This window comes from Erinaceus europaeus, chromosome 3 (assembly GCF_950295315.1).
Source record: "Erinaceus europaeus chromosome 3, mEriEur2.1, whole genome shotgun sequence".
NCBI lineage: Eukaryota > Metazoa > Chordata > Mammalia > Eulipotyphla > Erinaceidae > Erinaceus > Erinaceus europaeus.
The window spans coordinates 46,106,070-46,128,992 of record NC_080164.1 but is presented as its reverse complement, the minus strand read 5'-3'; the positions used below and the strand labels follow the sequence as shown (position 1 = coordinate 46,128,992).

Genomic DNA, 22,923 nt, shown 5'->3' with positions numbered 1-22,923 from the left:
GGGTCCTTGCACATAGTAATTGTGAGCTCTACTGGGTGAGCCAGCCACTACTGGCCCTTCCTCCCAACCCTCCATGAATTTTTTACTTCCTTATTCTGAGATCAAGAATTTTTTTTTAAGGATTTAAAAAAATATTTTATTTATTTATTCCCTTTTGTTGCCCTTGTTGTTTTATTGTTGTAGTTATTATTGTTGTCATTGTTGTTGGATAGGACAGAGAGAAATGGAGAGAGGAGGGGAAGACAGAGGGAGGGAGAGACAAAGATAGACACCTGCAGACCTGCTTCACTGCCTGTGAAGCGACTCCCCTACAGATGGGGAGCCAGGGTCTCGAACCAGGATCCTAGAATCAGTCCCTGCACTTTGCACCACATGCGCTTCACCCGCTGCGCTACCGCCCAACTCCCAAGATTCTTTTTTTTTTTTTTTCCAACTCCCAAGATTCTTAACTTATATTTTCCTTCTATCCATACTGTTCTTAAAAATAATGTATTTTTTGGGAGTTGGCAGCAGGTTAAGCGCAAATGGTACAAAGCTCAAGGGCTGGCTTAAGGATCCCGGTTGGAGCCCCCAGACTCCCCACCTGAGGGAGGTGCTTCACATGCTGTGAAGCAGGTCTGTAGGTGTCTTTCTCTCCCCCTCTGTCTTCCTCTCCTCTCTCCATTTCTCTCTGTCCTATCCAACAATGATGATATCAATAACAACAACAACTACAACAATAAAACAAGAGCAAGATAAAGGAATAAATAAAAATTTTAAAAATATATTTGTTGTCCAGGGGGTGGCGCAGTGGTAAAGCTTTGGACTCTCAAGCATGAGGTGCCAAGTTCGATCCCCCGCAGCACATGTGCCAGAGAGATGTTTGGTTCTTTCTCTCTCCTCCTATCTTTCTCATAAATAAATAAAATCTTTAAAAAAATTATTTAAGGGTGGAGGATAGATAGCATAATGGTTATGCAAACAGACTCATGCCTGAGGCTCCAAAGTCCCGGGTTCAATCCCCCGCACTACCATAAGCCAGAGCTGGACAGTGAGTGCTCTGGTTAAAATAAATAAATAAATAAATAAATAAATAAATAAAATGATTTATTTTTTCATAAAAGAAAGTAGAGTGGTCCGGGAGGCGGCGCAGTGGATAAGGCTTTGGACACTCAAGCATGAGGTCCCAGGAGTTCAATCCCTGACAGCACATGTACCAGAGTGATGTCTGGTTCTTTTTCTCTCTACTGTCATTTCTCATGAATAAATAAATAAAACTTTTAAAAAAAGGAGTTGGGCGGTAGCGCAGCGGGTTAAGCGCAGGTGGCACAAAGTGCAAGGACCCGAGTAAGGATCTGGGTTCCAGCCCTTGGCTCCCCACCTGCAAGAGAGTCACTTCACAGGTGGTGAAGTAGGTCTGCAGGTGTCTATCTTTCTCTCCCCCTCTCTGTCTTCTCCTTGTCGCTTCATTTCTCCCCATCCTATCCAACAACAACAATAATAACTACAACAATAAAACAACAAGGCAACAAAAGGGAATAAATTTTTTTTTTTTCCCTCCAGGGTTATTGCTGGGCTCTGTGCCTGCACCATGAATCCACCGCTCCTGGAGGCCATTTTTTTCCCCTTTTGTTGCCCTTGTTGTTGTAGCCTCGTTGTGGTTATTATTATTGCCATTGTTGATGTTGTTTGTTGTTGGATAGGACAGAGAGAAATGGAGACAGGAGGGGAAGACAGAGAGGGTGAGAGAAAGCAGACCTGCTTCACTGTCTGTGAAGTGACTCCCCTGCAGGTGGGGAGCCGGGGGCTCGAACCGGGATCCTTACTCTGGTCCTTGCGCTTTGTGCTACATGCGCCTAACCCACTGTGCCACCGCCCGACCCCCTAAATAAATATATATATTTTTAAAGATTTTATTTATTTATGAGAAAGATAGGAGGAGAGAGAAAGAACCAGACATCACTCTGGCACATGTGCTGCCGGGGATCAAACTCAGGACCTCATGCTTGAGAGTCCAAAGCTACACCACTGCGCCACCTCCCGGACCACATAAATATTTTTTAAAAAGAAAGTATACAGAGAAAGATACAGCTCTGGCATATGGTGGTGGTGGCCATTGAACCTGGGACCTCAGAGCCTCAATCATAAAAATCTTCTACATAGTGAGTCCGGTGGTAGCGCAGCGGGTTAAGTGCACATGATGCAAAGGACTGGCTTAAGGATCCCGGTTCCAGCCCCCAGCTCCCCACCTGCAGGGTATTTGCTTTAATCTTTCTCTCCCCCTCTCTGTCTTCCCCTCCTCTCTCCATCTCTGTCCTAACAATGACATCAATAACAACAACAATAACTACAACAACAATGAAAAAGCAACAAGGGCAACAAAAGGGAAAATAAATAAATATTAAAAAGAAAATCTTCTACATAATCAGTCCTCCATACTGTTTATATTCATATACCCATTTTTTTCTTTTTCTCATCTTGTCTTTGGAGTATTTTAATTAGAGAAATGGGATTATGGTGGTCCAGGAGGTGGTACAGTGGCTAAAGCATTGGACTTTCAAGCATGTTGTGAGTTCAATTTCTGACAGCACATGTACAGGAGTGATGTCTAGTCCTTTCACTCTCCTATCTTTCTCATAAAGAAATAAAATCTTTTTTTTTTTTTTTTTTAAGAAAGAAACTGGGGTGGTTCTGCTGCAGTGGTGCACCTGATTGAATGCATATGTTACAGTGGGCAAGGACCCAGGTTCGAGACCCCAGTCCCCACCTTCAGGGAGCAAGCTTTACAAATGGTGAAGAAGTGTTGCCGGTGTCTCTCTCCCTCTTAATTTCTGACTATCTAGCCAAAACATAAGTAAAGACAAAAGGGGGGGGCAGGCGGTGGCGCACCTGGTTAGTTGCACACATTACAGTGCGCAAGGTCCCAGGTTCTATCGCCTGGTCCCTACTTGCACGGGGAAAGCTTCAAGAGTGGTGAAGTAGAGCTGCAGGTATCTCTTTCTCCCCGTCTATCTTCTCCTCCTCTCTCAATTTCTCTGTCTCTATTCAGTAATAAATAAAAATAAATAATATTATAAAAAAAGAAATAGGGTGGTCCGGGAGGTGGTGCAGTGGTAAAGCTTTGGACTCTCAAGCACGAGGTTGCAAGTTCGATCCCCGGCAACACATGTGCCAGAGTGATGTCTGGCTCTTTCTCTCTTCTCCTATTTCTCGTAAATAAATAAAATCTTTAAAAAAAGAAAAGAAAAAGAAATAGGATTATGTGCTACCCATCATGCAATAGTCATTTTCTCTCCCTTATCAATATTAGGAAAGTGTTATAGGTCTTACTTTCTTTTTCACGCTTGCCTAATGTCCCACCTTAGTTATAGGTACATAGTTATTTTCCTGCTCTCTTTATCTCGGATCACCCCATCCCCAGAGTCTCATGTTTACTTTTTTTCTTAGCAAAATTTACCCACTTACTTCCTAACCAGTAGGTGATCACTTAGCTTTTGTCGTTCTTGCTGACAGTAATTAGCTATGGGCATTCTTGTGGAGACATCAGGTGCTTCTCCCCAGAGTTAGAAAGGAAGGAGAGCTGAAGGGAGCCTCTTCCCACTGTCTCGGCACCTCCCAGAAGCAGGGTAGGCTTTGGAGGGGGCAGGACGCTGTGAGAGCTCCGGGAGGGTGGGCGCGGGGTTGCTGCGAGCCGCTGGTGCAGGGGAGAGGGGCGGGGCGGGGCGGGGCGGGGCTCGGGGGCGGGGCGGCCGGAGCTCGCAGTTGCGCTGCGGCTGCCGAGCGTGGGGTGCACCAGGCAGTCAGCTGCGCTCTTGGAGCCATGGGGCGCGCTGTTGGGGAACTGGTCTCGTCGCTTTTGGGTCTGTGGCTGCTGTGCGGCTGGGGGTACCCGGGGAGCGCGGAGCCGCGAGCCCCGCCAGATAAGATCGGTAGGTGAGGAGGGCGGCTGCTGGGTGACTCGCCGGGTCCTGCAGCCGCGACTCCCGCCGGGCCGCGCGGCCCGGGCCCTCCGCTGCGGTGGCGGTGGCTCCGGCCCTGGCCCCGGGCGCCGGCCCGCTGGAGCTGCCTGCCAGGCCGTGCCTTCCCGGGGCTGGAAAGAAACCCACTTGAGGAATGGATCGTGGAGGGAGGGGAGGCCGTGGGGAGGTGGGAGTTGAGGGTGTGTGTGGCCCCTGTCTTGGGGGCCTGGGTCTCCTGGGAGGCCGAGGCCCCTTCCTCTCCCTTCCTGTGTGCACCTTCGGGAGGCCGGTCTGCTGTGGGTCCCGGGGCGGCGGGCCGCTTCCACGCGCTGGAGCCCTCTGCCGGGCCACTCTGCTGAGCCCGACCTGCTTCAGAGGCCCTTGGCTTGCACAATTTCTTCTCCAAAATGACTCACAGTCGGATGAATCAACGCTTTTCAGTTTCAGTCGCTCTTTTTTTTTTTCTTTTGCTCCGCCCCCCTCCACCCCACCTTAGAGCTGTGCTCTTTGGGCTCATTAACCTGTCTATGTGGTTGGAACAGAGTAAATCCAGCCCCCCCCCAAAAAAAAAAAAATGGCGGTGAGTTTATTTAAATGTGTGCTGGAAAGGCCCACCTCCTCTCGTTTCCATGCTTTGGGCACAAAGGAGGAGGGTGTGCAGGTCTCATGGTGCCTTGGCAAAGAGCTATTGAGAATACCAGTGCTTCTGGCAAAAAAAGAGACAACTTTAATGAATGGCAGTTATCTACTATCACTTAAACCAAGTTTACAATAAAAAGGCAAGTATAATATGAAAAGTCAAGGTATATATTTATATATCTTTTTTCAAAGAAATTGTGTTAACTAATTTTTTTTTAAATTTATTCCCTTTTGTTGCCCTTGTTGTTTTATTGTTGTTGGATAGGACAGAGAGAAATGGAGAGAGAGAGGAGGGGAAGACAGAGAGGAGGAGAGAAAGATAGACACCTGCAGACCTGCTTCACCGCCTGTGAAGCGACCCCCTGCAGGTGGGGAGCCGGGGGCTAACCCGCTGCGCTACCGCCCGACTCCCTCTATTTATATATCTATAAAACTTCTGTCTGCGGACAATGTCTGTCCAGAGTTCTTTCTTTGCTGCAAGTATCACTTGCTCGAAGGGTGCAGGTCCCAAGATTACTTAAATTGTTGGTAATGATTTAATATCTTATTGGTTAATGACCTTTGAAAAGTAAAATAAAACTTACATAGCCAACATATATTTTTCCCCTTTCCATAGCGGTTATTGGAGCTGGAATTGGTGGCACATCAGCAGCCTATTATCTGCGACAGAAATTTGGGAAAGATGTGAAGATCGACCTGTTTGAAAAAGGAGAGGTGGGGGGCCGCCTGGCCACTCTGACTGTGCTGGGTCGGGAATACGAGGCTGGTGGTTCTGTCATTCATCCTTTAAATCTGCACATGAAACGTTTTGTCAAGGACTTGGGTATGTAACTTGGTCTTAGAACTAAGCAGATTTCTGTGTGACCATCTATGAGTGTTTTTATCAGATAGGGAATTGAAACTTTTCTGCCTTGTTAATTGGCTCTGACATTGGTGAAACTATTTTCTACGCTTTCCTGCTAATGAATGGTACTGCCTTAATTAGGAGTCACTCTCCTGTAATGAGACTCTAGTTATCTGTATCTTCAGTTATCTGGAATTACAGCCGTGGGAGGGTGGGGGAGTACCAATAGTTGCTGCTGTCAGTGCTTAAACCTCTGGCTTCCTGTGGAAGAATCAAAGAATGGTTTGAGTTAGCAGAAACTGAATGGAGCTCACTTTACAGCAAGGGAAATGAGGCCTAGAGGCAGGCTTAAAGTTGCACAGTTACAGGTGCGGACATGTCCCAACAACCTGAGATAACTACTTTCCTACCAACAGGGGTTGCAGGTTTTTTTTGGAAAGTCTGGTAGGTCTCTGCAAGTCCTTTTTTTCAGAATGTTCTATCATTTTTGGATTCTTTTCAATTATCTCAGATATGCAACTATGCAAAATAGGGTTTGCACAGGAATGGGGATGCTTTCTTTTTTATTTACCAGAACACTGCTGCTCTGGCTTAATGGTGTTGCTGAGGATTGAATTTTAGAATCTCAGGCACAAAAATCTTTTGCATAATCCTCCTAACCACTATATTCCCAGCCTTGTTCCCTGTTTTTTTTTTTTTTTTTTTTTTTAGTAATTTTCTTTTAAATTTATTTTTATTTTATTTGATAGGACAGAGAAATTGAGAGGGAAGGGGGATAGAGAGGACAACAGAGAGACATCTGCAGCACCACTACTTTACCACGTGTGAAGCTCTCCCCCTGTAGGCGGAGACTGGAAGTTTGAACCCAGGTTCTTGTGCACTTAACCAAGTGGCCCCCCCCCCCCCCCATCAATCAGCTCTGGTTTATGGTGGCACAGAGTATTGAATCTGGGACTTTGGAGCCTTTGGAGGCATGAGAGTGTCTTTGCATAACCATTATGCTATCTACTTTTGCCCTTTTGAAAAAATTTTCACTAGGGTTATTGTTGGGACTTGGTGCCTGTGAGACTAATCCACCACTCCTGGTGGCCATTTTTTTTTTCCTTCTACTTTTTCTTTTATTTGACAAGACAGGAAGAAATTGAGAGGGGAGGAAGAGAAGGAGAGAGAAAGGGAACCACCTATGAATGTTTCATATCTTGTGAAACTTACCTCCTGCAAGTGGGGGCAAGGAGCTTGAACCCTGGTCCGTGCTATGGTAATGTGTGTGCTGAAGTGGGTGCCTGACATTTCTGTTATTTTCTTAATTTTTATAAAGAAAATTGTTATTTTCTTAATTCTGTTATTTTTTTATTTTTAAAAATTTTTATTTATTTATTTGTTATTGGATAGAGACAGAGAAATTGAGAGAAGGGGAAGATAGAGAGGAAGAGAGACAAAGAGACGCCTATAGACCTGTTTCACTGCCTGTGAAGCAAATCCCTTGCAGGTGGGGAGCTGGGGTCTTGAACCGGGATCGTAACTAGTCCTTGTGCTTTGCGTGACATTTCTGTTTTTAAATTGGATTCTGTTGGTACTTTGGCTTTTCCTTTTTGTGCTTTAGATATAAAAATTATATATCAATTATTTATAGTCATATACATAATGTGTAAAACATATAAAATTTTTTTATAGGGGCCAGGTGATGGCACACCTGGTTGAGCACACATGTTACAGTGCACAAGGACCCAGGTTCGAGCCCCCGGCCCCCACTTGCAGGGGGAAAGCTTCACAAGTGGTGAAGCAGGGCTGCAGGTGTCTCTCTGTCTCTCTCCCTCTCTATCACCCCCTTCCCTCTCAACTTCTGACTGTCTATCCAACAAATAAGTAAAGATAAAAAATGTTCTTATATATGTATATATGCACATATGGCTGCAGTTTTGATATATCTAGATGATCATCTGACTTATCATAGAAAATTTGTTTGGCGCTGTGGGGTGGTACACCTGGTTGAGTGCACATGCTGTAATGTGCAGGGACCATGGGTTCAAGCCCCTTGTCCCCACCTGGAGGGAGAAAACTTCACAAGTGTTGAAGCAGTGCTACAGTTTCTCTCTCTCTTTCTCCTTCTCTTTGTTTCTATCCAAATAAATAAATAAATAATATATACATGAAGAAAAATTTGCTTTTGGATAGTGTAGTGAGTATGTAGTGTATCACACACTGTTCTAACAATAAGGCTCCTTGAATTTGTCTTTTGAGCTTGGACGAAGCCAAATTCACTCGCTGTAGAGTATCCTGGTTAACTTCAGATTACAGTCTTTCAGATTACCTTGATTTTGCTGATCAAAATTACCACTGGATCACCATAGGAACAACTGATTTAGCTACTTTGTTTTTACAGGTCTTTCTGCTGTTCAAATGTCTGGTGGCCTAATAGGGGTGTATAACGGAGAGTCACTGGTGTTTGAGGAGAGCCAATGGTTTATAATTAACATGATTAAGCTAATTTGGCAGTATGGACTTCAGTCCCTTCGCATGCACATGTGGGTGGAAGATGTGTTAGACAAGTTTATGAGGTAATTTCTTCCTTTCCATTTAATTTAATACCTTTCAATTAGGTAATCAATTAATTTGTTGGGACAGTTCTATATGTCTTTTTTATAAAGTCTTTTTTTTCCCAGTCTAATTTTTAATTTATTTTATTTTATATTTATTTATTTTCCTGTTGCCTTTTTTATTGTTGTTGTAGTTATTATTGTTGTTGTTATTGATGTCATCATTGTTAGATAGGACAGAGAGAAATGGAGAGAGGAGGGGAAGACAGAGAGGGGGAAAGACAGACACCTGCAGACCTGCTTCACTGCCTGTGAAGCGACTCCCCTGCAGGTGCGGAGCCAGGGGCTTGGAACTGGGATTCTTATGCCAGTTCTTGGGCTTTGTGCCACGTGCTTAACCTGCTGCACTACCGCCTGACTCCCCCAGAGTCTATTTTTAAGATTATTACACAAGGCTTGGGTTTAGGCTAGGGGTTAAAAAAAAAAAAAAAGAGGAAGAAATGATTGTTAAGCAAAATGTTTTGTGTAAAATATGCACCCCACTTATCCATGGAAATTAAAGTGTAATTTATTTTGTTTCTGAAAATATCTTTCGCAAATGTTTTATTTGTTATACTCTCAAATGCTCTTTATTCTCGTGGCTTATTCAGATAGTTAATCTCAGTAGCTGCTTCACATAGATAGGGATGGTGGCACCATAGAAAGGGTTCAAGTGTGCAGTTATATCCTCCTAGTAAATTATAAACTGGGGGGGGAGTTGGCGGTGGCACAGCGGGTTAAGCGCACGTGGAGCAAAGTGCAAGGACCGGCTCCGCACCTGCAGGGGAGTCGCTTCACAGGCGGTGAAGCAGGCCTGCAGGTGTCTATCTTTCTCTCCCCGTCTCTGCCTTCCCCTCCTCTCTCCATTTCTCTCTGTCCTATCCGTATTGATAGGACAACAACAACAACAATAAAAAAATAAGAAGGGCAACAAAAGGGAAAATAAATACATATTTTAAAAAATTATAAACTGGGGTTCTTACCAGGTTAGTCTCTTCACTGTGCTGGTGCTGCATAGATGAATGAATGAGGTTATTTGAACAGGAGCTTGTAGAGAGGATCAGAAAAATTAAAGGAGCTTTATTTAAAAGTATTTATTTATAAAACAAGGGCAACAGAAGGGAAAATAAATAAATAAATATAAAAAATTATTTACTTATTTTTGTAATAGAGACAGAAAAATTAGAGAGGCAGAGAGAGAGAATGGAAATGATTATAGCACCAAAACTTCTTCAGTGTGTGTGTGTGTGTGTGTGTGTGTGTGTGTGTGGTCAAGCTTGAACCTGGGGTTGCACACGTGGCAAAGCATCTCACTGGCCAAGTGAACTATTTCACCAGCCCTAAATGAGCTTTAATTATGACTTGATGTTTCATTTTTTGTTGTTGTTGTTCTTTTTTTTTTTTTTTAATACTTTTATTTATTATCGGATAGAGACAAATTGAGGGGGAGGGGGAGATAGAGAGGGAAAGAGATAGACACCTGCAGCCCTGCTTTAACACTCATGAAGCTTCCCCCCTGCATGTGGGGAGCAGGGGCTTTAACCTGGGTAATTGTGCACTGTAATGTGTGCACTTAACCAGGCTTGCCACTGCCTGGTTCCCATGACATAATGTTTTAAGGAACAAAAGCCTGCAGGAGATACTGTTCGGTGTTCCAAGAGTTTAAATTATTGTTTTTTTTTAAATTCTTTTTTAATATTTAATTTATTTATTCCCTTTTGTTGCCCTTACTGTTTTATTTATTTCCCTATTCATTATTTATTACCTTTTGTTGCCCTTGTTTATTTTTTATTGTTGTTGTAGTTATTATTGTTATTGATGTTGTCATTGTTAGAACAGAGAGTAATGGAGAGAGGAGGGGAAGTGGGGAAGACAGAGAGGGTGAGAGAAAGACACCTGCAGACCTGCTTCACCAAATGTGAAGGAACTCCCCTACAGGTGGGGATAAATTATTGTTTTTAATTCTAAAAACATTTTATTTATTTTAAGGAGAAGAGATAGATATACAGAGAGACACAGAAAGTCAGAGCATTGCTCAGCTCTGCCTTATGGTGGGGCTGAGGATTAGACCTGGGACCTTGGAGCCTCATACATGAAAGTTTTTTGCATAACCATTATGCTGTCTTCCAAGCCCTAAATTAAGTTATTAAATTCCAGTACTGTCGGGAGTCGGGTGGTAGCAGCAGGTTAAGTGCACGTGGCGCAAAGTTGCAAGGACTGGCATAAGGATCCTGGTTTGAGTCCTTGGCTCCCCATGTGCAGGGGAGTCACTTCATAGGCGGTGAAGCAAGTCTGCAGGTGTCAAAAAAATATATATATATATTAAATATATAAATAAATAAATAAATAAATATTATATATATATATGTATTCCAGTGGTCCGGGAGGTGGCACAGTGGATAAGGCTTTGGACTCTCAAGCATGAGGTCCAAAGTTCAATCCCTGGCAGCACATGTACCAGAGTGATACCTGGTTCTTTCTCTCTCTCCTATCATTGCTCATGAATAAATAAATAAAATCTAAAGAAAAAAAAAAAGATTCCAGTACTGTCTTGGGTAGTGAGTAGGTACCAGTCTAGTTTAGAAAGATCCAATTTTGTCTGTTTTTAATTTTTTTCTTTTTTTTTTTTATTTATAAAAAGGAAACTGACAAAACCATAGGATAAGAGGGGTGTAACTCCACACAGTTCCCACCACCAGAACTCTGCATCTCATCCCCTCCCCTGATAGCTTTCCTATTCTTTATCCCTCTGGGAGTGTGGACCCAGGGTCATTATGGGGTGCAGAAGGTGGAGGGTCTGGCTTCTGTAATTGCTTCCCCCGATGAACATGGGCATCTCAGAGTGATGTCTGGTTCTCTCTCTTATCATTCTCATGAATAAATAATAAAAAAATTCTTTAAAAAGTAAAAGCTAGTGATATTTCATTGCTACATTGGTACTTGCTTGGCATAATAATGGTTAAAAGGATAAAATTCAATGTCATATGGCCAAGTATTAAACAGGACAGAGATAAGAGATGTACAGGATTAATACACTCTAGTTTTTATGATTTATGGTAGTTAAGAATTTACTTATTTTTAATTTTATTTATTTTAGGTAGAGACAGAAATTAAGAGCAAAGAGGAAATAGAGATAGAGAGACCCCCCTATAGCCCTGTTTTACCACTCATGAAGCTTCCTCTCTGCAGGTGGTGACTTGAACGTGGGTCCTTGTGCACTGTAATGTGGGTGCTCAACCAGGTGATCTACCATCCAACTACTTACTATTTTTTTTTAATCAGAGTATTGCTCAGCTTTGGCTTATGATGGTGCTGGGGATTAAACCTGGGACTTTTGGTGCCTCAGATATAAATTATTTTTAAGGTTTTATTTATTTATTCGTGAAGACAGAAGGAGAGAGAGAAAGAACCAGACATCATTCTGGTACATGTCCTAATGGGGATTGAACTCTGCACCTCATGCTTGAGAATCTAGTGCTTTATCCACTGTGCCACCTCCCGGGCCACAAATTTTTTTTTTTTAAAGATTTTATTTATTTATTAATGAGAAAGAGGGAGAAAGAACCAGAAATCACTCTGGCACATGTGCTGCCGGGGATCGAACTCAGAACCTCATGCTTGAGAGTCCAAAGCTTTATCACTGCGCCACCTCCCGGACCACTGTTTTTTTTTTTTTTTTAATATTTATTTATACCCTTTTGTTGCTTCACAAGCGGTGAAGCAGGTCTGCAGGTGTCTATCCTTCTCTCACCCATTCTGTCTTCCCCTCCTCTCTCCATTTCTCTCTGTCCTAACAACGACGACATCAAAAACAACAATAATAACTGCTACAACAATAATAACTACAACAACAATAAAAAAAAAAACAAAGGCAACAAACAAAAGGGAAAATAAATGAAATAAAAATTTAAAAGAAGGAAAAAAAAAGTTCCAAGGTCAGTCCCTGGCAGCTTAAGTACAATAGTGATATCTGGTTCTTCCTGTCTCTCCTATCTTTTTCATAAATAATATTTTTAAAAAAGAGTGGTCTGGGGAGTCGGGCTGTAGCGCAGCGGGTTAAGCGCAGGTGGCGCAAAGCGCAGGGACCGATTTAAAGATCCCGGTTCGAGTCCTGGCTCCCCACCTGCAGGGGAGTTGCTTCACAAGCGGTGAAGCAGGTCTGCAGGTGTCTTTCTCTCCCCCTCTGTCTTTTCCCCCTCCTCTCTCCATTTCTCTCTGTCCTATCCAACAGCGACAACAATAATAACTACAACAATAAAACAACAAGGGCAACAAAAGGGAATAAATAAATAAATATTTAAAAAAAAAAAAGAGTGGTCTGGGAGGTGGCACAATGGATAAAGCAGTGGACTCTCAAGCATGAGGTCCTGAGTTCAATCCTAAGCAGCACATGTACCAGAGTGATGTCTGGTTCTTTCTGTCCTATCTTTCTCATTAATAAATAAATAAAATCTTAAAAAGAAAAAAAAAGAAAGAAGAAAAAGGGTGGAGGGTAGATAACATAATGGTTATGCAAAAAACTCATGCCAGAGGCCCCAAAGTCCCAGGTTCAATCCCCTGCACCACCAAAGGCAGAACAGTGCGCTGGTAAAAAATAGGGAGCCTGGCGGTGGCGCAGTGGGTTAAGCACAGGTGTTGTAAAGCGCAAAGACTGGCATAAGGATTCCTGTTCGGATCCTGCCGGGTAAGGGGGGGGGTCTCTTCACAGGCGGTAAAGCAGGTCTGCAGGTGTCTATCTCTCTCTCCCCCTCTGTCTTCCCCTCCTGTCTCCATTTCTCTCTGTCCTACCTAACAACAACAATAATAACAACAATGATGATAAACAACAAGGGCAACAAAAGGGAGGGGAATTACATAATAAATACAATAAATAAATAAGAAAAAATATTGCCCAAGTTTAAAGGAATTCCTTCCCACTTCTGGTCTTTCTTTGATACTTGATTATATCACACCCGCCTTTAAGTTGGTTAAATGGCTAGACATTAGACACATTTCTGCTTTGTTTAATAAGTCAAGAACTGTTGTTAAAATTCGGCGGCTCTTGCTGGCCGGGCTAGCTTCACGGGCGGGTAACAGAGACGCGGAGACAACGGCTGGGCAGGGAAGCTGTATTTCTTTATTCAGGAACAACGATTCATAAACTAAGACAAACTAATCACCAAACAGAACTCTGCTGTCTCTTTGCAGCGGCACAAGCACTCTCTCTTACTCTGGAACCCTCTTACTCTGTCACTCTGGAACTCTGGTGGGTTTCCTAGGGCCGGGGCCAAGCAGGCCTGCGAAATTAACAGGACTGATGCAATTCTCTTGGCGGGGGAGAACTACCCAATGTAAAACATACAACAAAGAACCTAGAAATCTCAGGTTTAATAACTTTATAACATTTGAGAGCATAAGCCAGTTGTGAAATAAGTGAAATGTAGTTGGACTGGAAAGACAGCTGCAGCCTGGGAATTTCCACGTAAGACATCTGCCTCTTCTGTCCCTCTAGTCAGTTTTTGTCAATGTTCTCATTTTTTTTAAATTTAACTATGAACTACTACTACTACTAATAGTTATTATTAGAGAGACAGACACCATGGCACCAAAGCTTCTCCCGCAGTGGTGCTGGGCTCAAACCTGGATCACACACATGGCAAAGCAGCACACTTCAAGTTATCCAAGTGAGCTATTTTGCTGGCCCTTCATTACTTTTATTATTTTTTTATTTTAAAATATTTTTATTATCTTTATTTATTTATTGGATAGAGACCACCAGAAATTAAGAGGGGCAGGTTAGGTAGGGAGAGAGACAGAGAGATACCTGCAGCTATACTTCACCTCTAATAAAGCTTTCCCCCTTTGGGTAGGGACCGGGGGCTTGAACCTGGCTCCTTGCACACTGTAACGTGCACTTAACCAGGTGTGCCACCACCTGGCACCCCTTCATTGTTTTATTTTTAATATATATATATATAATTTTTTTATTTCTTTATTGGGGAATTAATGTTTTACAGTCAACAGTAAATACAATAGTTTGTACATGCATAACATTCCCCAGTTTCCCATATAACCATACAACCCCCATTAAGTCCACTGTCATCCTTCTTGGACCTGTATTCACCCCACCCACCCCAGAGTCTTTTACTTTGGTGTGATACACCAATTCCAGTTCAGGTTCTACTTGTGTTTTCTTTTCTTTTCCAATCTTGTTTTTCAACTTCTGCCTGAGAGTGAGATCATCCTATATTCATCCTTCTCTTTCTGACTTATTTCACTTAACATGAAATTTTCAAGGTCCATCCAGGATGGGCTGAAAACGGTGAAGTCGCCATTTTTTACAACTGAGTAGTATTCCACTGTGTATATATACCACAACTTGCTCAGCCACTCATCTGTTGTTGGACACCTGGGTTGCTTCCAGGTTTTGGCTATTACAAATTGTGTTGCCAAGAACATATGTGTACACAGATCTTTTTGGATGGTTGTGTTGGGTTCCTAAGGATCTATCCCCAGGAGAGGAATTGCAGGATCATAGGGTAGGTCCATTTCTAGCCTTCTGAGAGTTCTCCAGACTGTTCTCCACAGAGGGTGGACCAATTGACATTCCCACCAGCAGTGTAGGAGGGTTCCTTTGAGCCCACAACCTCTCCAGCATTTGCTGCTGTTACCTTTTCTAATGTATGACATTCTCACAGGAGTGAAGTGGTATCTCATTGTAGTCTTTATTTGCATTTCTCTGACAATCAGACACTTGGAGCATTTTTTCATGTGTTTCTTGGCCTTTTGGATCTCTTCTATGGTGAATATTCTGTCCATGTCCTCCCCCCATTTTTGGATGGGGTTATTTGTTGTCTTGATGTTGAGTTTGGCAAGCTCTTTATATATGTTGGTTATTAAATTCTTGTCTGATGTATGGCATGTAAAGATTTTCTCCCATTCTGTGAGGGGTCTCTTGGTTTGAGTAGTGGTTTCTTTTGCTCCATTGTTTTATATAACAACATTTCTTCTTTTTTTAATGTGATGCTGGAGAATGACTGCAAAGCCTCACACATGCACTATACCACTGAGTGACTCAGTGACCTCTTGGGACCAATTTTTTCATTTTCTGATTTTTTAGAGAAATGGAGGAAATGCACAGTAACACTGCACCATTACCCATGGAGCTCCCCCTGGTGCAGTCCGTGGAACTGGGGCTTGACTAGCAGATTTTTCTGAAGTGTCTTTACCATTCTAGAAGTATTTGATGTCCTCTTCCCTCTCATCCCCTCCCTTTACCTTTTTTCCCCAACTGTACCTTTTCCTGTTTTCCTGAATCTTTTTTTTTTCCCTCCTCCAGGGTTATTGCTGGGCTCGGTGCCTGCACCATGAATCCACCGCTCCTGGAGGCCATTTTTCCTCCTTTTTGTTGCCCTTGTTGTAGCTTCATTGTGGTTATTATTATTGCCCTTGTTGACACAATTCGTTGTTGGATAGGACAGAGAGAAATGGAGAGAGGAGGGGAAGACAGAGAAGGGGAGAGAAAGATAGACACCTGCAGACCTGCTTCACCACCTGTGAAGCGATTCCCCTGCAGGTGGGGAGCCGGGGGCTCGAACCGGGATCCTTATGCCGGTCCCTGCGCTTTGCGCCACATGCGCTTAACCCACTGCGCCACCACCCGACCCTCTCCTGAATCTTTTTATGTCAGTTGCACTGATGATCTCACTGTTCTTTAAACATATCAGGCATGCTTTCCTGTTTCTTTCATCTTTTAAAATATTTTATTTATTTATTTATTGAGAAAGGTAGGAGGAGAGAGAGAGAAAGAACCAGACATCACTCTGGTACATGTGCTGCCGGGGATTGAACTCAGGACATCATGCTTTAGAGTCCAATGCTTTATCCACTGCGCCACCTCCCGGACCACTTTTTTTTTTAGCACAGATAAATTGAGAGGGAGATAGAGGGAGAGAGAGAGAACACATACAGGCCTATTATTCCCCTATGGTTGGGGCAAAGGCTCTAGACACCCCCACCCCCCTCAGGCTTGGGAATGTGTGTGCCACTATCTGACCCCCAGGCATACTTTTGTTGCAGGACTTTTGTACTGCTTTCATTCTGTTTGATCCATGCTCCACCTCTGTACAGCATGGCTTGCATCCTCATTTTTAAGGCTGCCAGATGCCTCCCTATCTTTTTTTTTAATATTTATTTATTTTCTTTTTGTTGCCCTTGTTGTTTTTATTGTTGTTATAGTTATTATTGTTGTTGATGTTGGATAGGACAGAGAGAAATGGAGAGAGGAAGGGAAGACAGAGGGGGAGAGAAAGACACCTGTAGACCCACATTACCACCTGTGAAGGGACTCCCCTCTGCAGCTGGGGAGCTGGGGGCTCGAACCAGGATCCTTATGCCGGTCCTTGCGGTTTGCACCATGTGCGCTTAACCCGCTGTGCTACCGCCCGCCTCCCGCCTCCCTATCTTTTTTTCTTTATTTACTATGAAAGAGAGAATTAGAGTGTCACTGGCATATGCAACACTGGGGATTGAACTTGAGATCTCATGCTTGAATTCGATAGCTTTATCCACTGCATCATCTCTTGGGTTGCCAGATGTTTCCTTCTCAATGAGGCTTTCCCTGACTGTTGTTTATTTGTTTATCTATTATTTTGTCAGGATGACAATTAACAAAAGATCACACTTTATTTCAAAGAATTCGGTGTCTTGCAGACTGGGAGGTGCAGTAGTAGAGTACAAGACTTGTAAGCATGAAGTTATGACTCTGTCTCCACCAGAGAGATGCTCTGATTCTCTCTCATAATACAGAGACAGATCATCATTCTGGTCCATTCAATGCCAGGGATCACATTTGAAACCTCATGCTTGTTGGTCCAAAACTATCTACTGCGCTACCTCCTGGGCTATGGGACCTCATGCGTTTAAGTCTAAAGCTCTAGCTACTGCACCACTTCCTGATTACATTATTTTAAAGATTTTTTTTTTTTAAATTATTAACACGAAAGAGAAAAAGGGAGAGAAAAGACCAGAGCATCACTCATGCTTTTTAAAAGTCCGATAGTTTAGCCACTGTGCCACTTCCGAGGCCACCATATTAATGCAGAACGGTGTTAACAAAGGCATTGAGCTTTTAGAGGAGGCAGAGGGAGAATAAGGGCCAAGAGCTTTGGGAGACCTGGGGGTGGTGGTGACTAACGTGTACCTCTCGTGATAAATAGAAACCCATGAGAAGGAAACATGAAAGTCAGTTGTGGGGGCTGAGTGGTGGCAGACCAGGTTAAGCATACATAGCACCATGTGCAAAGTCACAGGTTCAGTCCCCTACTCCTCACCTGCAGGGAGATGCTTCACAAGCTGTGAAGCAGGTCTGCAGGTGCCTGTCTTTCTCTTTTCCTATCTCCCCCACCCCTCTCAATTTCTCTCTGTCCTACCAAATAAAATACAAAGGTGGGGGTAAGGCTGCTGGGAATAGTAGCTTCGTAGTGTTGGTACTGAGCTCCAACGATAACCCTGGTGGCAATAAAAAAGAAAGAGAAAGTAAGAAAGTCAGTTGCTGGTACCTTTCTTTATGCTTCTCCTTCCCCTGTCTTGTTTGGTGTTTAACGATCATTTCTTTTCTTTTTAAAGGATCTACCGCTACCAGTCTCATGACTATGCCTTCAGTAGTGTAGAAAAGTTACTGCATTCTCTAGGAGGGGATGACTTCCTTAGAATGCTTAACCAAACACTTCTTGAAACCTTGCAGAAAGCAGGCTTCTCAGAGAAATTTCTTCATGAAGTTGTTGCTCCTATCATGAGGGTCAATTATGGCCAAAGCACGAACATCAATGGCTTTGTAGGTAAGCCAGGGTTTGGAATAGCAAAAGGTATTAGCTCATAGGGGAACACTCAGCTGATATTATTATAGTGGGTTCTGAGTCTTATGCCATGTGTTGAAGACTACCATTCTCTTAAATCTCAGACATTTATGGCAAAATGATAGTTTTTTAATTTTTTTAAATTTTATTTATTCTCTTTTGTTGCCCTTGTTGTTTTATTGTTGTAGTTATTATTGTTGTTGTCGTCGTTGTTGGATAGGACAGAGAGAAATGGAGAGAGGAGGGGAAGACGGAGAGGAGGAGAGAAAGATAGACACCTGCAGACCTGCTTCACCGCCTGTGAAGTGACTCCCCTGCAGGTGGGGAGCCGGTGTTCGAACCGGAATCCTTATGCCGGTCCTTGTGCTTTGCGCCACCTGTGCTTAACCCGCTGCGCTACAGCCCGACTCCCCGATAGTTTTTTTTTTTAATGGGGAGAGCCCTTATCTTTCATTAGTTGTATGGTTCTCAGCTGGGGGAGATTTTGCCATCCCCTGCCCACTTCCCCCAGCCTCTTCCTGTTATAGTCTCCACCCCCACTCCCATTCCCCATACACAACTTGACAATGTATAGAGATAACTTGGAGCAAAACTTAACTAGGGGGAGTTGGGCGGTAGCTCAGCTGGTTAAGCACACTTGGCGCAAAGCCCAAGGACTGGCGGAAGGATCCCGGTTCGAGCCCCCGCCCCCTCCCACCTGCAGGGGAGTCGCTTCGCAGGAGGTGAAGCAGGTCTGCAGATGTCTTTCTCTCCCCGTCTTCCCCTCCTCTCTCCATTTCTCTCTGTCCTAGCCAACAGCGACATCAATAACAACAATAAAACAACAATAACAGTAAAAAAAACGGCAACAAAGGGAATAAATAGATATATGTAAAAAAACAATTGGGACAGGAAAATGGGTGGGGAGCCTCGTATGAATTCAGAATTAAAATACTTTTTTTTTTTTTCCCTCCTGCTGACAGGGGCAGTGTCAATGTCTGCTGTTGATTCTGGTCTTTGGGCAGTAGAAGGTGGCAATAAGCTTGTTTGCTCAAGGCTCCTTCAGGCTTCTAAAAGCAACCTTATATCTGGCTCAGTAATATACATAGAGGAGAAAACAAGGACCAAGAATACAGGTGGGTTGGAACAATTGTATTTCTTAATTTCTTGTATAGAAAACAACTGTGATGGGAGTCAGGCGGTGGTTCACTGGGTTAATTGCACATAGTACAAAGTGCAAGGACCAGCTCAAGGATCCCAGTTCGAGCCCCTGGCTCTCCTTGCAGGGAGGTCGCTTCACAGGCGGTGAAGCAGGTCTGCAGGTGTCTTATCTTTCTCTCCCCTCTTCTCTCCATTTCTGTCCTATCCAGTTAAAAAAAAAAAGGCTGCTAGGAGCAGTGGATTCATAGTGCAGGCACTGAGATCCGTGATAACCCTGGAGGCAAAAGAGGGAAAGAAAAGTAAGAAAAAAAAAGGAAGTAAGTCAGGTGGTAGCGCAGCGGGTTAAGCGCATGTGGGGCAAAGCCCAAGGACCAGCCAGCGTAAGGATCCCGGTTTCAGCCCCGGCTCCCCACCTGCAGGGGAGCCGCTTCACAGGTGGTGAAGCAGGTCTGCGGGTGTCTTTCTCTCCCCCTCCTCTCTCCATTTCTCTTTGTCCTATCTAACAATGACGGCATCATCAACAACAATAACTACAACAATAAAAAACAAGGGCAACAAAAGGGAAAATAAATAAATATAAAAATTTTAAAAAAAGGAAAGAAAAGAAGGAAGGAAGAAAGAAAGAAAGAAAAACAGCTGCTGGGGAGGTAACCTGATTTCAGCACCATACTTTTCCTCACCATCCATGAAGTTTCCCCCAGTGCCATGGTGCTTCTTTGTGTGATGGGATTCAAAACCAGGGCCTCACACATGTTAAGGTGTGTACTCTATTGTACAGTGGACATAGCTGTTGTTTTTGACCGGTTATGTTGTTTTCGCCGGGCTGGCTTCACGGGCGGGTAACAGACGACCAGGGACTCATGGTTGAGCTGTAGGCAGTATCTCTTTATTCATGCAGGACGCAGCACAATCTAAGACGAGCTAAGCTGAACTCAAGTACTCTAAAACTCACAATGCTGTCTTTATATATACTTGCCAAGTAGGGTGGAAACAGGATGTGACATAGAGAGGGTGGAGAGAAAAGTGACTGGTGACAATCAGAGTGTGACAAGGAGAGGATCAGGGTGTGACAAGGAGAGGGGGTGGAGCAAAAACATATCATGAAACAGTGTGGATTGAACCAATGCCCTGGAGGGAGGTGCTTGTTAACAGCGGTTATATAAATAGAATGAAGTGGTTATGTAAATAGAATAGTGTTAAGCAGGGGGGATTTAAACCAAATGAAACAGAAGGGGTCTCATGCATACCAACACATAGCTATCTCCCAGAGCTCTTATATTATACGTTTTGACAAATTATTATTTATATTCTATATAAGAAATTGATGTCAGTGTAATACAGTTAAAAAAAGTTATCTTAAGGCATGAAACTTTAATTCCTTATTATTATAAACTGACAGGGCATAGAATTATTTTCAGATGGTGTAAATTAGTAGTATGTGAAAACACTATAGAAATGTTTGCTTCCTTCTCTTTAGGAAACCCCACAAAGATGTATGAAGTGGTGTATCAGATTGGACGTGAGACCCGGTCAGACTTGTATGATATTGTCTTGGTGGCCACTCCATTGAATCGAAAAATGTCCAACATAACTTTTCTCAACTTTGAGCCTCCCATTGAGGAATTTCATCAATACTACCAACATATAGTTACCACACTCATTAAGGGGCAGCTGAATTCAACTATCTTTAGTTCTAGAACCTTAGAGAAGTTTGATCTCAGTGCAGTCTTGACCACTGATGATTCAGATTTGTTCATTAACAGCATTGGGATTGTATCCCCTGTAAGACAGAAGGACAGTCCTCCACCGTCCACAGATGGGACTCATGTTTGGAAGATCTTTTCCCAAGAAACTCTTACTAAAAGACAAATCTCAGAGCTCTTTCTGTCCTATGATTACGCCGTGAAGCAGTCATGGCTTGCATATCCTCACTATAAGCCTCCAGAGAAATGTCCTTCCATCATCCTCCATGATCGACTGTATTACCTCAGTGGCATAGAGTGTGCAGCAAGTGCCATGGAGATGAGTGCCATTGCCGCCCACAATGCCGCTCTTCTTGCCTATCACCGTTGGAATGGGCACAAAGACATGATTGACCAAGAGGACTTGTATGAGAAACTTAAAACTGAGCTATGACGTAATACTGCTTTTCCCTGCTCCTGGTTCCCAGAATGGGGAGTATCCCTGGGGAAAAAAAAAAAAAAATCTGAGCAGTGATAATTTTGAATACGACATTTTGCCACTATCATTGTTTAAAACAAATAATCCCAGTGAGTCATGAGAAAACACAAGATCCTAATTGTGAACCTTCGAAGTTCAAGCACATAATTTTGAATGTGTAACTAATTGCATTTATACCATCTCCAAAATTTGACTCTTAATCTCCATCAACAGTAGTTTTCAAACTTGTCTGCTCAAAAAATTACCTGGAATTGGTTCAGCGTGGATTCTCTAGCTCCTCTAGGAATTTTGATTCACTAGGTTTTGAACAAAATCTGCAAGCATTTAAAACCATGCACTTGAGGAAGAACTAAAGAAATAGGTTTTAATTGGAAAGACTTTAAAAAAAATTTTTTTAAACCAGAGCACTGTTCAGCTGTGGCTGATGGTTGTATGGGGGACTGAACCTGGGACTTGAGAGCCTCAGACATGAGTCTTTGCATAACCATTATGCTACCTGCCCTCACCCGAAAGACAAATCGTTTAGTTGAAGACCTGCCTTTTTAGTTTATTTGTGCTTCACAACCAGATGTGATCTTCAATCATAAAACTACTGTGGGCTGATATCTTATACCCAACTTTATTAATTTACACTTTTCGGAGTAAATATGCTTGATACCTTGGTTTTCAGAATGTTTATTTCATTGTCTCTGTCTGATTTATTAGGGGTGAAATTTAGAAATATATATATGTATAGTTTCATACGATGTCATGCAAAAATCTCAAGACAAAAAAAGCAAATATAGGCTGATTCAAGAAACTGATTGTCATCACTCGAGCTGTTTTAAAAGTACTGATAACCTCCCTCTGCTTCCCTAATACACACAGAAATGTAATTCACTGCCAGTCCAGACAGCTTGGCTATCACTATCACAGAACAATTAGTATCAAAGTGGCAGATTTTTAGCCTATTGTCCCTATAGAGCTAAAGCTGAAAGGACTAAAACAAAGTAAGCCATGCCAGCAAAAATAATTTAAGATAAGCATCACAGCCTTTAAAGTAATTTTTGTGGTATTCAAAAAACTGAGACATTTGGACTGAGGAAGATAACAACAGCATGATAGTTATGCAAAAAGACTTTTATGCCCGAGACACCAATGTCCCAGGTTCAATCTCCAGCATCAACAAACCAGCGCTCTGGTTAAAAAGAAGGAAAAATATAAACAGGCTTTGGGAGTCAGGTGGTAGTGCAGTGGGTTAAATGCACGTGGCACAAAGCGCAAGGGCCAGTTAAAGGATCCCGGTTCAAGCCCCTGACTGCCCACCTGCAGGGTGAAGCAGGTCTGCAGGTGTCTTATCTTTTTCTCCCCATCTTCCCCTCTCTCCATTTCTTTCTGTCCTATCTAACAACATCAATAACAACAACAATGAAAAAAATAAGGGCAACAAAAGGGAAAATAAATTTAAAAAAAAAGGAAAAACCGAGGCATTTTAAGATGAAATATTATCTTTACTTGGAATAGAAAAGACAAGGCAGGGGTAGATAGCATAATGGTTATGCAAAGAGACTCATGCCTGAGACTTCGAAGACCCAGGTTCAAGCCATACCACCATAAACCAGAGCTCTGGTAAAAAAAAAAAAAAAAAAAAATAGCCCAGAGATCTTGAATATAACAGTTAAAAAGTAGTGGATAAGACATCAGAATATTAGAAGATTCCAGAAATGCTGAAGCTACTTCAAGATGACTCTACCATGAACAGAAAAGGAATGTAATTTTGAAACTTCTTT

General features: G+C 42.8%; 1 protein-coding gene across 1 annotated transcript; it reads left to right on the top strand.

Moving 5' to 3' along the window:
- The first annotated feature begins 3,734 nt into the window (after window positions 1–3,734).
- Window positions 3,735–21,816, top strand: PCYOX1 (prenylcysteine oxidase 1). The gene is made up of 6 exons (XM_060187163.1): window positions 3,735–3,908; window positions 5,194–5,400; window positions 7,805–7,979; window positions 17,604–17,815; window positions 18,796–18,948; window positions 20,451–21,816. Exons 1-6 carry the CDS (start codon window positions 3,800–3,802, stop codon window positions 21,107–21,109), a joined length of 1,515 nt encoding a protein of 504 aa, XP_060043146.1. The 5' UTR covers window positions 3,735–3,799; the 3' UTR covers window positions 21,110–21,816.
- The last annotated feature ends 1,107 nt before the right edge of the window (window positions 21,817–22,923 follow it).

Excerpts from the sequence above, each read along its gene's own strand:
- PCYOX1 (XM_060187163.1), top strand. The coding sequence starts at position 3,800 with ATGGGGCGCGCTGTTGGGGAACTGGTCTCGTCGCTTTTGGGTCTGTGG. Across the intron at positions 3,909-5,193 it reads AGCCCCGCCAGATAAGATCG|CGGTTATTGGAGCTGGAATT; the intron begins GTAGGTGAGGAG and ends CCCTTTCCATAG. Across the intron at positions 7,980-17,603 it reads GTGTTAGACAAGTTTATGAG|GATCTACCGCTACCAGTCTC; the intron begins GTAATTTCTTCC and ends TTCTTTTTAAAG.